At 40.0% G+C, this 18,406-nt stretch overlaps 1 protein-coding gene across 1 annotated transcript; it reads right to left on the bottom strand.

The window, feature by feature from the left end:
- Positions 1-5,683: 5,683 nt before the first annotated feature.
- On the bottom strand, positions 5,684-11,925 carry adoa (2-aminoethanethiol (cysteamine) dioxygenase a). The gene is made up of 2 exons (XM_030401249.1): positions 11,355-11,925; positions 5,684-7,646 (listed from the first exon to the last, which is right to left on the bottom strand). The coding sequence occupies exons 1-2, from the start codon at positions 11,688-11,690 to the stop codon at positions 7,188-7,190; spliced, it is 795 nt and encodes a 264-aa protein (XP_030257109.1). The 5' UTR covers positions 11,691-11,925; the 3' UTR covers positions 5,684-7,187.
- Between the last annotated feature and the right edge of the window lie 6,481 nt (positions 11,926-18,406).

Raw genomic sequence — 18,406 nt, 5'->3', positions numbered from 1 at the left:
TAAAAACGGTTTGGTTTATTACTCATAACCAAAACAGCAACGCAGGGCAGCGGAGTCAACCGCGATGTGTTCATGGCACCCGGACGTCGCTTGTTTGTAAAGTGGCGAATACAATTATGCATGTGAATTATAAAAAAAACTTCAGACGTCGAGCTGTTGATGTTGGAAAGTCAATTGGGTAAATCCCATCTTGAGTCACCCGTGGCATCTCTGACTCAGTTCACACCTACTCACTTTTTATTTAGGTGTCACATTAGGTTATAAACAGACGCGATCTGGTTTTTCTCTGTAAAGTTTAAGAAATAGTTTTTACAGGCTGTCAAACTGTTCTGTTATATATTATAGAATAATTATAATCTATATAATTTATATTTCAGCTGAAAGAGACAAAATGATCGAGTTATCTCCAACCATTCAGATGAGTTCAGGTCGTCCGTTTGTGTACCCGCTCAAGGATCAGAGAAAAGGCGGAAGAACATATGAACAAATAGAATGTTTACATCATTAAAATGTAGCGATTTACTCTGTGAGAGAGGGTTATAGAGAGATTTCCGCGACAGACCGGTCCGCGTCAGACAGGTCCGCGGCAAACAGGTCCACAGCAGACAGGTCCACGGCAGACAGGTCCGCAGCTAACAGGTCCACAGCAGATAGGTCTACAGCAGTCTGCTAGGGCCATCGCAATGGTTTTATAAATACTAAGACCATGAGTCCGATTCAAGCAGAACACTTGTTTTTTTTTCCATAGTTCACTCATTTAGTTAATCGTTGAATTATATTGATTATAAGTTGAAGAAAATACGAAGGTATATAATTTTCAAAGCCGACTGCAAGGTCAAGAAATTCTGGGTCCTTGTATATTTATTTTTTATCAGCTCAAATTCAGCATCCATTTATTTGTTGGACATGAGGACATAAGGACACGAAGACGTGATGACATGAGGACGTGAGGACGTGTGTTCAGTTGTTCTGTTCAGATTGACGCTGTTCACACTTACTTACTCATGCAATTTTACCAGCCTAACATTTTCCTTTGTATCGTGTGTGTGTGTATTCTATCGGGTTCGGGTTAGGTTCTGTTCTGATGCTGTCTCTATCTGTGCCATATGTTGTGACTCACACCTGAACACCTTTGAGCAGTAGGCAGCTGTGGTGACCTGGTTCCGTTCCATTTACTAGATCTCTGTATGTAATAAACAGCAGGATGTGGTATAGCACTCATTCGTGGTGCTGTTCATCACACAGCAGAAGTAGCCTAAGTTAAAGAGATTTTACAAATGTAAGAATAAATTATTTTAATATCAACAAATAAGAAACGCTTCTTCATTCAAGGGGCCACTGACAGCAACACTTTGCTGTGCAGGAGGACCTCTGATCTGATGTTCTAATCTGATTCTGTTCTGATACATCTCAAGTATTTACAAAGAATCTGTGTAATGAAATAGATTAGATTGCAGTATTTACAGTGGGTTAGTAATCACGGTTAGTATGGATGAAAAATATTATCATGTACAGAAGACCCAGTTCTGTATAGATTTAGATGTATAGATTTATTCATGTTTGGATTTATCTGAGTCTACTTGGGCACAGATGTGTAGAAAAGAAATACAGTAATATAAAAGAGAATAAATGCTGCTCACTTTCAGCACTAGGTTTGTTATAAGACCACTGTCAGGTATTAAATGTATGCAGCAACAAGTCTATAAAACCATATGAACATCATCAATGATTGATAGGCGTTCCAAAGAGTACAAAAAGAAAAACAGGCAACATTTCCAGAATGTTTTAACATCCATGGTTTGATGAACAATACATTTATTCTGGCAACTGGGTTGCTTACCTCCTGCACAATAATTAGAAATCCTACACAGATAAAGATTATGTAAACTTTAGAAAATCAAAAAATAAAACTTTTATTATAATTTCTTTTATTTATGCTAGTGGGTCGAGTGGGTCAAACTGAACCTTATGCTGGCCAGCTTTGGCCCACAGGACAGACTTTGGCAGCTCTGTTTCAGACATATTGTTTGTTAATTTTTATGGTTGATGTTTGTCTGTTACCTGTGGTTGAACTGTGTTGCTGTGATTAGTTCTTTTGGATTGGTTTTCACAGCCTGTGGCTCCAGTATAAATGTGCTGTTTGAGGCCCGCTGAAGGTCTATGACCAAATTGGAGCATTTTGATAAACTTAAACCCACCCTCCAATCCTAACTCTAACATCTTCATGATAGTCTGTTATAAAACATTCATAGACTGATTTACGTTTAAGTCTTTAGGCTAAAATTGTTTATTGATAATTCTTTATTTTTCATGATGGTCTGTGTGCACTGCTGTACCTGCACTTGTCTTAATTATCTGCAGGAATGTTATTTTTGATGTTGTGGCTCATGACAAATGAGGGAACATTTCCTGAAAATTATAACAAGGTGTTAGTAACTGTTACATTCAGACAATAAGGAAAGAAAGACACACATATCTGACGTCTCTACTTGCAGCTGCCAAAAAACGGCTTTTCTTGTTCAAGCTGCTCCACAAGTACTACCTATACTGATATACTGGCCTGACACACTTTACACTGGAAATTGAGGATAATTGCATTTAATATGAGCCACGGCCCCTGACCTGACTGACAGGGTCACTGTGTCTGCAGTGCCTGAGTTTAACCAAGTGACAGTCAACGCCAGCCTCTAAAGCATGAGTATTAGCACTGTAGTGATACATCATGTACATGAAATAAAACTTCCATCTTAAGTTTAATTAACCAATATGGGTAGCACAAAAAATGAAAAAGCTTTAGTTATGGACAGAAATACCTCCTGAACTGATTGACACACTAGCTGGGATGAAACCTACTCTTCCAGCCTCCAGGGTGGTTTTCTGCACGTGTATAAAGAAAATGACTTCAAATTCAGTGTTCAAGTTTATACAGATTTCTACATTTAAGATTAAGTGAGGACCACAAATTAAGATCAACGTTCAAGTTGTGCCACAAATCCTTTATTGTGATGAAGTGTGGGAGAAGACTTGGCACGCCTGTACAGTGACCTTTCTTCTCTTCTTTGGTCCAATGTGTCTGGATTTGACTCTGAGGGTCATTGTCCTGTTGGGATGTGAATCTTCTCTGTCTCTTTTCTTGCACAGTTTCAAGGATGTGCCTCTACATTTTTGTACTTATTTTACTTTCTCTCAAGCTCTTATCTGTCTAACGTTAAACTCCAGTGTAATGTGAGAGAGAGTCCAGCAACAGATCTCAGGTCTGTCGACCAGTGGGTCTCAAGCATTTCATGTATGGTGTTTTTCTGCTCAGGACTTGAAGTTTCATATATGTTAATGGTGTTTGTAAAGTAACAGAAAACGCTCAGTAGTTTTTATTGTAGTGTTTGGTTTAAAAGAAATACCATAGAGGGGGAACAGTTCTACACATTTATCTATCACCCACTCCCTCTTGTTGGGTTAGCTATAATTCATGTTAGCCTGTCACCAAGTGACCATAACTGTTCATGCAGGACTATACAGACATGTTTCAACAACACACGGTAGGACAGGACAACAAGGTTTGATAGCGGGTGTTTAAAACAGAACATTGGTGCAGCTATCCAGCTACAGTCTGTTCATCCTGCTGCCATCTGACAACAGATACAGAAGTAACTGCTGCCATCTGACAACAGATACAGGAGTATCTGCCACCATACCACCAGACTACAGAGCAGCTGTGAGACTCCTGCACTCCTCCACACACAACCATGACAAGTTAATATCCATGAATTGATTATTTTGTGTGTGTGTGTGTGTGTGTGTGTGTGTGTGTGTGTGTGTGTGTGTGTGTAGCATAGGGAACTACACTTGGATTTTTATTAAACAATCTTTTGTTGAACAATGACAAATCAATTCATCTTAAATCTTGAATATGAGCTGGCTAATATGTCCACCAGTGACTGGTGTTGTGTTAAATGTTAAAAAATTGAAGTTCTATTTACACTGCGTATATATATATTTTTTATAGGTGAGATTCATCTTCAGTTACACCCATTTTTTAGACATAAAGTTACAACATTGTTAACCTCCAACTCAACCCTACCAGACTGTGAACTTGTTCTAATACCCACTGAGTCGTTTTATACACATTACTGATGATTATGGACCCAACATATTGTTGCAATATTGACATTGAGGTATCTGGTAAAAAAAAAAAAAAAAAAGTCCTTATATGTGATGTCAACTTTTCTTAACATTTACGAAATGCTTTTGAGGAGATTGAGATATACACTATATTGCCAAAAGTATTTTCTCACCTGCCTTATCTCGCATATGAACTTAAGTGACATCCCATTCTAAATCCATATGGTTTATTATGACGTCGGTCAACCCTTTGCCAAGTTCATCCACACCAAACTCTTTCATCCATGTCTTTATGGACCTTGCTTTGTGCTCTGGTGCAAGTTCATGTTGGAACAGGATGGGGCCATCCCCAAACTGTTCCCACAAAGTTGGGAGCATGGAATCCACCAACATCTCTTGGTATGCTGAAGCATTCAGAGTTCCTTTCACTGGAACTAAGGGGCCAAGCCCAGCTCCTGAAAAACAACCCCACACCATAATTCCCCCTCCACTAAACTTTACACTTGGCACAATGCAGTCAGACAAGTACTGTTTTCCTGGCAACTGCCAAACCAGACTTGTCCATCAGATTGCCAGATGGAGAAGTGTGATTCGTCACTCCAGAGAACACGTCTCCACTGCTCTAGAGTCCAGTGGCGGTGTGCTTTACACCACTGCATCAACGCTTTGCATTGAACTTGCTGATGTATGGCTTGGATGCAGCTGTTCGGCCATGGAAACCCATTCCATGAAGCTCTCTACGCATTGTTCTTGAGCTAATCTGAAGGCCACATGAAGTTTGGAGGTCTGTAGCAATTGACTCTGCAGAAAGTTGGTGACCTCTGCGTACTATGCGCCTCAGCATCAGCTGACCCCGCTCCGTCATATTACGTGGCCTACCACTTCGTGGCTGAGTTGCTGTCGCTCACAATCGCTTCCACTTTGTTATATGCTAAATATTCCACAGTTGAGTTGGAATATTTAGGAGCGAGGAAATTTCACAACTGGACTTGTTGCACTGGTGGCCTCCTATCACAGTACCACGCTGGAATTCACTGAGCTCCTGAGAGCGACCCATTCTTTCACAAATGTTTGTAGAAACAGTCTGCATGCCTAGGTACTTGCTTTTACACACCTGTGGCCATGGAAGTGATTGGAACACCTGATTTCAATTATTTGGATGGGTGAGTGAATACTTTTGGCAATATAGTGTATAAGGTATATTCTAATAAAGCCAAAATATTGCAATATTATTTTGAGGCAAAACCGCAAAACACATTTTTAGTGGCAGCAAAAAAGGAGGTAAACATCACATCTAGAGACCCTACTCTCTGTTGACATCTCCACCAGACTTAACTTCATAAGGAATAGAAACACTTCAATAAAAACGTGTGACTTTGAGTAGTGGTAAAATTAATCTGATTTTAGTCTTTGCAAGAGAAACTTTGTTGATATATGAAATGGTAAATTATCAAACAGAGTGTGCACTAGCCGTGGTGTCTGAGATATTGTTATATTGAATAAAATTAAAGAAATCAAGATCACTCCAGGACTCATCGGATAAGACAGAATAAAAATAAGATGCTTCATGATTACTCCTATATATATATTTTATTGTTCCACATACATTCAACATCACAATAACGGACTCATTGTCAAACTGGCACATAGACCGATGTGAAGTCAAAAGTCAAAGGAGGATAAAGATATAAGGTAAAGTAATGTAACATACAAGGTGGAATGATATAGTGTTTATTAAGCTACATGTAAGTGAAGAAGTAGTGAAGAAAGTGTAAGTGTGTTGGTTTCATATCACAGTTTCCATCTTAAAATACAATACTTTGTATGGAGTATACTTTCTGGACTGGGTTTAAAGACTTTGTTCAGTCTTCAGTATAATGCATCATATACACCAGGGATACTTTTGGAAGCTAAGTGGCATGCCGAGCATTTTCTAATCACAATGGCAATGGCAAACTGCTTCACACTGGGATTTTTTTGCCAGTTTTTTTTGTTTGTATATACCAATAACTAAATCAGCAATCAATTGTCAAATAATACATTTCGTTAATTAAGGTCAAAAGAATCTATGTCAGTAAAATAAGACAAATAACGAGATCTGAAAACGCAGCTTGGACTTTGTGAAATATGGATCTTTCATTTACTGACATTTTATAGCCCTAATCAATTAAAGCAACTAATCAATTAATCATCAATCAATTCATCGACAATGAGTATAAATTGAGGTGCAGCCCTAGTTCATTTGAAAATAAAGAATTCTAAATTAAAATTAGTTATTGGCCTGTTAATTTTAAATCTGAATAATATCATGGTTTGCTTATTTGCTTACTTCAGTCAATTTGCAAAAGTGACCCTAGGGCAAACCAAGTTTAGTATCCCTGATAATCCCCACTTCACTGTGGAGTAAGCTACAATGGATTACATGGCATCACAGAATATGTAGGAAATGGCTGAAAAAACTCTGCTGGCTCTGGAAACAACATTAAAATAAAATTAAACACATATCATATAGTGTGTGCACTTTAGAAGAGGAAAGGAGTGTGTACAATAGAAATGGCACTCTTAATAAGTACATTCAATATTCACAAATAAGGCAGGTACGACTGGAGTTAAAGGCTTCGGCATTAAGACACATTACAGTGTGGAAGTCCTGTGTGGAAGGCTTTCTCAGAGAACACACATCAGCAACCCTAATGACATCCCTGCATTCACATAACATTTGTCTGACAACATTCATTTGTGTACAAGGCATATTAATCATCCACAGAAAAAAAAAACATATTAGGAATAAGAATTCCTTGGGTTCAGTCGTTCCTCAGTACTGAGGAGGTTGTTGACTGTTTGTTTGTTCAGTGTTCCTGATTCTGTGTAGAGTGTCTGAGTTCAAGCTCCTATTTCAACAAGCTTCGGCCCTGCTTTAGCATCCGTGAGCAAGGCACTCAGTCCCTTTGACCTCATGCTAGACCCCCCTATGGAATGGGCAAAAACAAAGTTTCCCCTCGTGGACGCATGGATATTACTATATAAACATTGTCACATACTGTAGTGTAGTTAGGGTTAGGGTTGATTCAGACTGAGACTGTCGGGCCTGGGTAGTGCTCCCCACCACACCAGAAGTCCTCTGGCTGAGGAACTTCTAGCAGCCATGCCTCCTTTTCTTTATCCGTCTCCTCTCCTTTCTGCTCTTCATTGCTCTTTCCATCGGTTTCTCCCCCTGCAACAGTTTGCAGGACTTTGTAATAGTGACAATCCCGCTCGTCATCTGGATTGTATGGAGGTGCCAGGATATCCAGGAATGCAGCGGGTCCCTCCACTGCATCAATCTGGTGGAGGTTATCCTGTACAGGAGTGAGGAGGCAAGGCCCGCTGGTCTCCGAGTACTCAATGACTGATCGGAGCACAGAGCGCCGAAGGGAGGCTACCTGGAATGGAGCCAATGGAGGCTCAAAACGAGGCGGGACAGTGCTGACAGTCAGGTTATCCTCGATTTTGTCAAAACAGCGGACGTTCACCTTCCCATAGAGAACCTGAACAAGAAAAAGAATACAGTTAGAGGAAAATCCTGTTGCTAACACTAATATACAGGTGATCAGGGACTTGACTCAGAAGCCATTGACTTGTATGTGTGGTCATTATGTTAAGTAAGGACTTGCAGTCACAATCGGACAAAGTGATGCTCCTATCACTATACATCCATCTCATGTTGAGGACAATAGATGGCATAGTCTTGAGTATTCATACCAGGAGTGAGGAGAAAGGAGTCCGCTGCAACACTGTTTTGCTGTGAAGCTCCAGAAATATTTTGTGGACGAAAAAAACTTTACCCAACTTTCCATCAGCATGGTGGTGAGTAGATTATAATCACTCAATTTTCATCACTGAGTGAACTGTTCCTTTAAAGCTTTGAGGGGGCCCACAGACCACAATTTTAATGTTGGTCCCTACTAACGTCTGGTGTATATGGATGCTGTCAGTTCCCTTCGAGCTTGGTGCAACATGACGTCCCAAAATAGAATAAAACTTGCTTTATTAGTCTGTGGGGGTCCCAGTGTTTACAAGAGATGGAAGCAGAATTAGCTCATGATGCCAGACCCAGTTTAGTTGATAATGCAGCCCAAGTCGCATTATTCAAATGATAAACATGGATGTGATGAAAATGCATGCGAAATGAAAATTTATTGATAAATTATCAAGATATTTGATTAATTTAAAGCCAATTTAGTTTTACAAAGTCATGATATGATGAAAAAAAGAGTCATGTTTTATCATTTCCTCCTCTTAAATTCATCTTTTATCATTCACAACTCAAGTCTTTTATCACATTTGTAGGGTGTCGTTAAGGCTGAAAGTAAGAAAAAAAACCTTACAAAAATGGAAGCGATGAAAACACTTTGAATTAATAATGAAAGGGATAAAATTAGGGCTGTCAAACGATTAATTTTTTTAATCGCGATTAATCGCATTTTGTCCATAGTTAACTCGCGATTAATCGCAAATTAATCGCAATTTTTTTGGCACATTTTTTTCTGTTCTAAATGTACCTTGATGTATTTTTTAATGTTCTTAATACTTTTAACAACATAAGAAAGGGCAAATATGCTTGCATTATGAACATTTTTGGCGGGGGGGCTCTCTGCATCTGCCCTGTGTTTGGCTTGCAAGTGATATTTGAGACTCAATGTACTTCGATGGTAAGTCATTTCATGTCGATAGTACATGCAGATAACTTTTGTCCTATCGACCGAACCATCTGGCAGTGTTTCGAAGTAGTTTGCCGTTCATACCGTAAATGACCAAATAATATCCGGGTTTCAATTATCCACAGGGTCCCTTTAAACGCCGGTGCAGATGTCTATTTTGGTAAATAACCGCCGGTTCCAAATAAATGTCGGGTCTAATTTTTTATTTTTTAAAAAATTAAAGAAGAAGAGGTGTCCACTGACACTGCACGTTTTTCTTCTTCGCCTTTTTCACGCAGTGTGCTGCTTTCTGTCAGTCAGTATCACACTGATGATCGCCATGGCTCCGGTGCAGCAAAACAATAAAAAGTACCACTTGAAATTCAAACTTTCTTTTAAAATATGTAGAGGAAAACTCGGGAGAAGCAGCCGCTAGATGTTTCTCTGTCGACCAGAAGAGAGTGAGAGAAACGGAGCTTGAGCGTCTGTCCGAGGAGGACAGCAGCAGGGCCAGGCTGCCTGCTGGAGGGAGGAAGAAGGCTAGCGAGGAGCCTGAGATAAACATGCGGGGATGAGTTATCAGCAAACGGGCACAACACGGGAGAGTGTCCCGCAGAATGATCAGGACGATGGACAAACAAATGTCCGCCACCGTGAGTGACTGCAGAGATGAGGAGTTTGCAGCGAGTGCTGGTTGGCTGAATCGTTTCCTCCGCCGCAGCAACTTCACTTACAGGAGGATGCCAGAGAATTCACCGAGAAGCTGGAGAAGTTTGTAATGTTTTCATCCAGGATTATTGTGAGGAAGGAATTAAACGCCTGTCCCAAATCGTCTTTTGGTCTGTTAAGTGATTGAAACAACTAAACCCCCCGGCTATTATTTGGTATTTTACGGTAAGTCCTTTCTCAATTTCCTCACTTTTCAGTCCACCGTGTTTTTCCCGAACCGCCAACCCTGCTGCATCTTCTTCTGATTCCCTTTCTGCCACCCTCTGGATCAAGACTACAGGTGCCACTGACGGCCGTAAATCTTTCAATGCGCGTTTTGTTTTTTGTTTTTTTATACCGAGCGTTAATCGCGCGTTAAAAAAATTAACGGCGTTAAGAGGATGTTGCGTTAACACGTTATTAACGCGTTAACTTTGACCGCCCTAGATAAAATGTATGTGAATTGAAGAATACGGTCATGTGATTTGATAAACCTGACTGACATTTTATTCCTTTTAATTCCAACAGTAATTCTCTGATAATCAACTTGGCTACCATTCATCATTCACAACACGCAGCTGACATTTACCATTTACAGCAAGCATTTTTGTTTCTTCTAGTTGGAAAAAAAGAAAGAAAAAAACATCATGCCCACTTAGCAATCTGCTCGTCGTAACAGCTCACACTGCATTTCTTGCAAGACCCTGTAAACTCTACCTCTGATGGGTTACCTTTGCTACAGTTTAGGGTTTAGTATGGCGATTTAACAATTTCAGTTAAGCATTGGTCTCATGTGTTGCTCTGGTTTGTAGAAAACAGTGAGTGAAGGGGCTGATACAGCGGTTTATGGTCAGTAGTTTCCCCAAGAAACACACCAGGCTTTTCAGCATCCTGCCCAGCCTGCTGCTACTAAACTCTTGAGATGCCTTTCTTCGCAGCTGACTGTCTCTCAGGGCTCCCTCCCTGTGATTGTCCAGCAGACAGGATACAGAGGGGTGTTTGAACACGGGATGACAGCCGGGAACAAGCCCTCGGCTGTGGGCATGGGACACATCAGTCTCCCTCCCTCCCTCCTTCTAAATCAAGTGGGCTACCAGGGCCAAAAAAATGATGCAGCTTTGTTCGTGGGAATCAACTGCTTATGCCCAAATGTTTCCCCTTTCCCGATGAATAAATGTACTCGATGTATTGTAAGATACAGGTCTTGCAAGAAAAGCAGTAAGATCCAACAACTCTAGAGCAGTTCACGAAGATGGCGGATGTTTGCTTGGTGTAAAAGATAAATGTAAGTTTGGTGTTGTGAAAGATGAATGGTAACTCTGCAGTTTATCAGAGAAATACGGTTTAAAATATAATGTCTGTCCAGCTTTATCAAATCATCACAGTTTATCACTCCATTTCTCAGTTCACATACATTTGATCACTTTCATTATTAATTCATTAGCCTATTCTTGTTACTTTCAGCTTTGAAATCCCTTCAATGATAAATGACATGTTTTGTGTTGTGAATCACAAATAATGAAAGATAGAGACGTAGATGATAAAATGTGAAATAATATCAAAACATTTTAAATCAAGTCGGCTTTTTTTGGTGGGTGATAACATGCTGCCCCGTACAGCTTCATGCTCCCTGGTACAGGGACATGTTACAATTTGTTTTGGCAAAGCGAGGACATAAGTCAATAACCGTGAGTATTACTGATATTATTGAGTGAATTACATCAATGAAACGTTCTATGTAATTAATTCAACTGTGGCATAAACACTCTCCCTGATAGAACAAAGTAACTTTTAACGGCCATCGTACTACAGTGGGGCTGATTATCAAAGACATGATGAGTAAAACACCTTCAGCATCCCGTTCATGCCCGGATGGTCGTGCAGCGGTATGGAGGCGCCGGCCCTCAGCAGGAACACCCCCATGCTGAACACCTCCGTCTCGCAGATGTGCATGTAGGTGACCGGGGGGTTCTGGAGCCCCGCTGCGGCGGAGCTCGGTTTGGTTTTCCGGGGAGATATTTTCAGGTCTGCAGCCCTGGCCGCAGTCACTAAGGAAATAAGTTCACTGTGTTTGTCCTCGACGAGATTATTGTCCCCGTTGGCAGAAGCTTTAAAGCCTTTAAAGGTGATGTGGGCTTGCTTTGCTATCTTCTGGATGAGAGGAGTTTTGTTGTCCCGCGGCATTCTGGCTAACGGTTGTCTGTATGTCTCTGGCTCTGCTCCGACGCAAATACAACAGTTTTACCGGTTTGCAAATCCTCCGGTGTCACCAGTTTCCCCCCGTAGCCTGCTGCTCGATCAAAAAACACAAAAAAGCGACTTTACTAAAAAAGAAAATGCACTTCATGGTGGTATCTCGTATTCCCAGGCTCCCTCCACTCATTTTCCACCATCTCGCCACCTCGTCCCCGCTCACGGAGCCTGCGCACCAGACGAAATGGAGCCTGGGATATGGAGTATTCTCAGAAAATATAAAATTACTCTTACTCAGGGTGACATGAGCAGTGAAGCGCTACATAATCCGATTGTTTTAACAGGAATGGTGCGCATAATTTTTCAAGATTTAGGCATATACAACCAAACTACCTGTAAATAATCAGATAGCCTGCATTTCCACAAGACTACATTTCCCAAGGCTCCTGGGGATGGCCGAGAGTTGAAGAGGGGAAGGCCAGACAGGCCATTGAACTCCACCCGTCAAACACCACATCCTCTACCACTGCATTTTAATTCCATGTACTCCCATTATTAGTGTGAATGCTAAACAGCATGAATAACATTTTAGTAAATGGGAAAATCTTCAAATCCTCTTCAAAACTCATCGACTTTCAACGTCTTCTTGTCCCTCACACTTTGAGCTATAGACACCATTGTTGGGCATGTTTACTTTACATAGACAATATATACATAGAAATGTAGGAAATCCTGTTGGCTTTCAGCTGATGGTCTTATTTCAGATGTAGGACTATTTCTGTGGACCAGAGCGCTCCACTCCAGCAACTCCCCCATAAGCCGCAATGTTAATTTTGAGCCTAAATTTCTGTAGGAGAGCAGACGGTACCTGTTTTGTCTCTCGCTCTGCCGCCCTCATTTTTCACTCTAGAGGAGTTTAAGAGGTGTTTTCCCATTCATTCTTATGGGGAAATGTTCAACTTTGGCTCTCCTACTGCTCCAGCATATATGCAGCCAGAGAAACCATTCACCTTTTAAGCTCTTTCAGCCATCTTACTTTTCAGCTTTTCTGCCTTTTCAGCTTTTTAAATTATTAATATTTCTGCCTTTTAAGTTTTTGGATATATTCAGCCTATGATCAGCTACAGAAACTGTTCAGCTATCAAAATATTCACACTTTTTATGCTCTTTCAGCCTATAACTTTTCAGCTTTTTCAGCTTTCTTCCTTTTCAGCTCCTTCAAACATTCAGCCTCATGTTCAGCTTCAACCTTTTTAGCCCATTCAGCCTTTTCTTTCTGGCTTTTCAGCTCCTTAAAACATTCAGCTTAGGTTCAGATATCAAAATGTTCAACTTTTTTATTTTATTACTTTTCAGCCTTTCTGCTTTTTCAGCTCTTTCCATACATTCAGCTTTATGATCAGCCAGAGGAACTCTTCAATTATCAAAATGTTCACATTTTTTGTGCTCTTTCAGCCTTTTCAGCTCCATGAAAATGTTCAACTTTTTATGCCTATCAGCCGATTACTTTTCAGATTTCAGCCTTTTCAGCACCTTAAAACATTCAGCTTTATGTTCAGCTATAAAAATGTTCAACTTTCTAAGCTTATTCAGCCAATTACTTTTCAGCTTTTTAAAGCCCTTTTTGCTTCTTCAATATTTAGCCTTTCAGCCTTTTCAGTTCCTTGAAACATTCAGCTTCATGATCAGCCGTAAAAATGTTCAACTTTTTTAGCCCATTCAGCCTTTAACTTTTCAGCTTTTCAGCCTTTTTCAGCCTTTTAAGCTTTCAGCCCTCTTACTTTGCAGTTTTTCTGCCTTTTCAGTTTTTTTAAATATTCATCTTTCTGTCTTTTCAGCTCCTTTTCATTCAGCTTCATGTTCAGCTATGGAAATGTTCAAGTTTTTAAGCCTATCGGCCTATTACTTTTCAGCTTTTCAGCTTCTTCAATATTAAGCCTTTCAGCCTTTTCAGCTCCTTAAAATATTCAGCTTTATGTTTAGCTATCAAAATGTTCAACTTTTTCAGCCAATTCAGCCTATTACTTTTCAGCCTTTCTGCCTTTTCAGCTTTTGAAAAAATCAACTGTTTCCGCAGATTCTTGACCATTCATTCTTGTAGTTTTCTGCATTTCTGGCATGTGTTTTGCAGTACATGCGGCACAAAGTGCTGTCATAGTGTCACAATGTATGTTTTACTGCAACAGTGTCAGAACATGACTGGTTGCTCTTTGTACAGTGTAGATGAAAATTGTATCAACGGATTACTGTCATTTTGTTACTTAACTTTCTGAGTGAAAAGGTGTAGTAATGCTTACAATTCAAATCAAGTACCTGTTATTACTGGATACTTTGTTACTTTTTTGCCTCAATAAAAACACTGACCTATACACAATTATTTGTTATTTAATCCTAACCCAAGACAAAAAATGATTTCATTGTTATGTGTAGGAAGGGCACACACCACTTCTCCAGCGCTACACTCTTTCTTTCACTATCATTCTATCTCAATGAAGACAAAATGACAAATGAAAATCAGAAAAGGTTTAAAAAGTTTAAAAACAGAAATGTTTAATTAAAGGACTTCTGTAAAAAGTAAAGTGACGAGTTTACAAAATAAAAATTCCTTTCCAAAAGGAGTAAGGTAACAGTAAGGAGAGAGAGAGAGAGAGAATTCTTAAAAGTATGGTGCTATACCAAATATGATGTAGTTGCAAAATCCTTGCCACATGCTAAGGATTTTGCTATCTCTGAATCAGTAAACATGTTCTGAAAGAGCTCTCCTTTCCCCTCATTGGAGTTGTATGAGTGGTGTTTAGTTGCTGTTTCAAGGCACCACAGAACCTCAGCTCGCAATGTTGAAGTGGGGCATAAAGTTTGCTGTCTGACGTGTGTCGTAGGTCTACTCACCATAGGTGTGATTGGCAAAGGACAAAGAAGCAGGACAATGTACGGCTCCATTATGTCTCTCTTTACATTTATTTTGTCCCGTTGTTGGCTTTAGCTAAGAAAGAAATAGTTCACTCCACACGTCCAAAATTCTTAGAACACAGTGTTTCCCCTAGATTTGTTTGTAGAAGCAGTGCTCTGAGTCGGTAACCTAGCAACACTAGGGGGGTCCGTGGGCATGCCCCCCTGGAAGAAAATTTTTAAAAATAACCCTTTAAATGGTGAATACTGGTGAGATTTTTGAACTAAAAAATTCATTGAAAAATGCTTGAAAATATTATTATTTATTATTATTTTTATGGAAACAGAATCTGGTCAGATGGCCACATGACATGGAAGCTATTGAGAAAAAAAAAAAAAAAAAGCTGAGTCTCATTCGTCCAGTTTACTAATACAATCTGCTGCTGGATTGGAGTCACTGGGTCACATGACATGGAAAATATCAAAAACGCTGCAATTATTTTGTATTAATATATCTATGCCAAGTAATTTAATGACGGTCCCTAAATCAGTTTCCAGCAGTTCAGCGCGAGGCTCTGGGAGGTGAGCTGACCGTCATCCTGCTGCTAACACTGGGCAAACATCAGTAAAGTCGCGGCTGGACCCGAGTGAATATCCGCCGAATATCCAACCTAAAACTAACTTCACCCCGGTTCGATGACTTGCCTGTTGCAGCCTTTGAATAGGATGACGAGGATTTCAGTCACTCAACTTAAACGGTGACTTGTAGAAATTATACAAATAGCAGTAAAGACAATAATAATCGATTTTCATATAACTTAGGGTTTAGTGCTTTCACTGTGTGCAACTTAAATTCACCATTCACCCGTTATATTAAACCTACAAAAAACATGTCTTTTTTTTAGCGGCAGCGCTGAAAATCCAGCAGCAGAATGTATAGGAGAAACAATGACACACCAGATAACCTTCCGCAACGATTGCAGGCTCTTTGGTGGAGCTCTGCTTTGAATGAAGTTCCGTTGTGACAAATGAGTGGACTACTTGCAGAGTGACATTAAGACATGAATCAGAGGCACAACAAACGTTGACAGCGGTGGCCGGTCATTATGTTTACCAATACCCGACCCGTGCCTTGCACTCTCCCATCCAGGTGGCATTCATTGTCTTTTTACAGACGTGGCAATAAGCCTCTCGGCTGTTACCAACTACTGGCCTATGCCAGTCTTTGAATCTCGAGTCCTCTAACCAGAGGTACGAACAATTACATTTCCCCATGACTTCGTCAATAGTAGTGAATTTCTGGAAACTTTTGGCAGCAAGCCAGCCGTGTGCTATCCAGTTGGAGTATAGATTAAGGCGCTAATAATTTTACCGCGTCGCACACTGTCTGACGTCACAGCATCGATACCGCTCAGGTCCTACTCGCAAATATAATTTATATAAATAAATTCACGCGATTTTTAGGGGATACCAAAAATGGGAAAAAAAACTCATAGTTGGATAGCGGTTCAAAAATGTAATACCTTGTCAGATGACGTTTATTACTTTTTAATACTTTTTAATAACCTTAATTTTTACTATTTTCGTTTTACCTTTTAATACCTTTTACAACCCCTGTATACTCACTACCTTAGGAGTCAACATATGAAGGAGTATGTAAGGACAGAGCAGAATGTATGTTCAGCTACTTCTGGTGAAATATGAACGACTCACCGACATTCATTTAGACAAGGATCATGTTTTATTATTAATGGTATGGTTAATTGACTTGCATTGCTAGGACCCAGAACATGTTGTTGTACACCTAACATACCTTCATCACAGAAAGGTTTACTTCTAATAACAGATTCTAGCTGTCATTTATGGATACAGTCACGAGTTAAAGTTAGTCTGGGACAAAGTCTGGTTCCTGTTCGATGTGGTCATGGTCATGATTATCTGAATGTTTCTACATCTTTCAAATCAAACATAAGGTGTTGATCTATCAGATTATAGTAGAACTCTCTGCCTCTTACTGCCATCTGGAGCTGAAGGAAGTGAACATGGTTAACCTACAACAAAACACAGGGCTGAGTCACCAAAGACAATAAAACACAGGACTGAGTCACTGGCATCACAAACCCTTTCTGAGGAAATATACTGCTGATCACATGTGTGCTTGTGTCTATGTGTGTGTGTTCACATGCAGCTCTGTCTAACAGTTGGCACACTTGTGGGTTGGTTTAGGTTTGAGTAGCTCTTTACATGTGGGTATTTTTTATTTTTTTGTGTGAGTAACCGAGCGCATTTGTGTGCATGTTGCATTATGTATGATGCATTCTGCATGAGGAGGAAGGGAGACACAAAGCAAGCAATATCCTCTTGAGAAATAATGAGGCCAGGTTCATTATGGGTTCACATACACACACACACACACTCTGACAGATTGATTAGAAGATGAGACTGTGTTGCTTAGAGACCTGTCTTCGTCAGATAAGACATGTAGTAAACTCATCATTTAATTCCATTTAAATCCCACAGGGTCAGATGGACACAAACTGTTATCTGATAGAGTTTAAACCAAAGGAACATTGTTAAAGTTATTAGCAGCAATGGAAAACACCACAGATTTTGTTTCATCAATACTAGCCCCATTTACACTGCCGTTTGCATGCGAGGATCCTGCGCCAATCCTCCACCTCCTCCTCTGTGTGAAAGTTTCAGATGCCGCCAGGGGGGAATTTCGCTCAAGCACTGATCCGACTCTGAAGGGCCTTAAAATTGGTGAACCAAACCAGTGTGAATGGATAAGTCAGCGGCGTGGAGCAGGGGCGTGTCAATCTTACAGTCTGTTAACACAGGTCCCTCACTCAACTCGATAAAGACAGCAACATAACATGACCAAACAAAAGTAACGTAACGTCTTTTGCAACTTATGAGGAAAAAAAATACCACAGCTACGTGGAGAAGCGTCTGTCCTCCTGTCTGTCCTCCCACCCGTCCTACCAACTCTTCCTCACTTTTCTGCTTCCGAAAATCAGCATCTGTCACTGGCAAAAAAAACTTTAATCACTGAGTGTGTGTGATGAAAATAAATCACCACGACCGTCAGCCCTCCGGGCAAAGACTTCAGTGAGCTTTCCCCCGGAAAAGGTGTTTCAACCCCCCACTTTTCAATCACAGCCATTTGTCCAAACCCACTAGTCCCGCCCAGGAAAGTAAAGTAACAGGAAGCTGCAGTCCCTCGTTGCTCGAACAGAGCAATGAAACGGTTATTTAACTAGTAAATAATGTCGAATTTTGTCTGTAAATAACTAAACTATGTCTTGCTTTGTGGCATGTCTTCAAAGGTCTTCAAATAGACATCGACTAAATTTGTACCAATGGCCTAGATGTTAAAATTAGAAATAAAATTGCTTGCAAGGATTGTAAATTGGTTCAGTATGTGCTGTTGGCAAATACAATTCAAATTCAGTTTAAAGAACAGCCCAACTAACACAGTATAGTGTATTTAAGTACAAAGTAGGCCTATTTGAAATAATATTTAAGAATATTGTTTGTACACTGACAGAATGGATGTTGTCTTTTGTTAGCAATACCAACTGGTTTCAAAACATTACAGACATACAAACGATGTAACATATGAACAGATAGACGCTGATCAGAACTGTGTGAAAGATTGATTTAAAAAAAGAAAGAAAAGAAAACAGTTTCAAAGATGTTTGATTTGACTACATGTCCAATTCAAACTTCTCACCAGAGTAACTGCTAACACAGCTGCTAACTGTAGCTGCCGTCAGCTAGTAGCTCAGATAGAAATGCAGCTACCAGTTTGGACC

The sequence above is a fragment of the Sparus aurata genome, chromosome 20, assembly GCF_900880675.1.
Source record: "Sparus aurata chromosome 20, fSpaAur1.1, whole genome shotgun sequence".
Lineage (NCBI taxonomy): Eukaryota > Metazoa > Chordata > Actinopteri > Spariformes > Sparidae > Sparus > Sparus aurata.
This window is presented reverse-complemented; position numbering and strand designations above follow the sequence as displayed.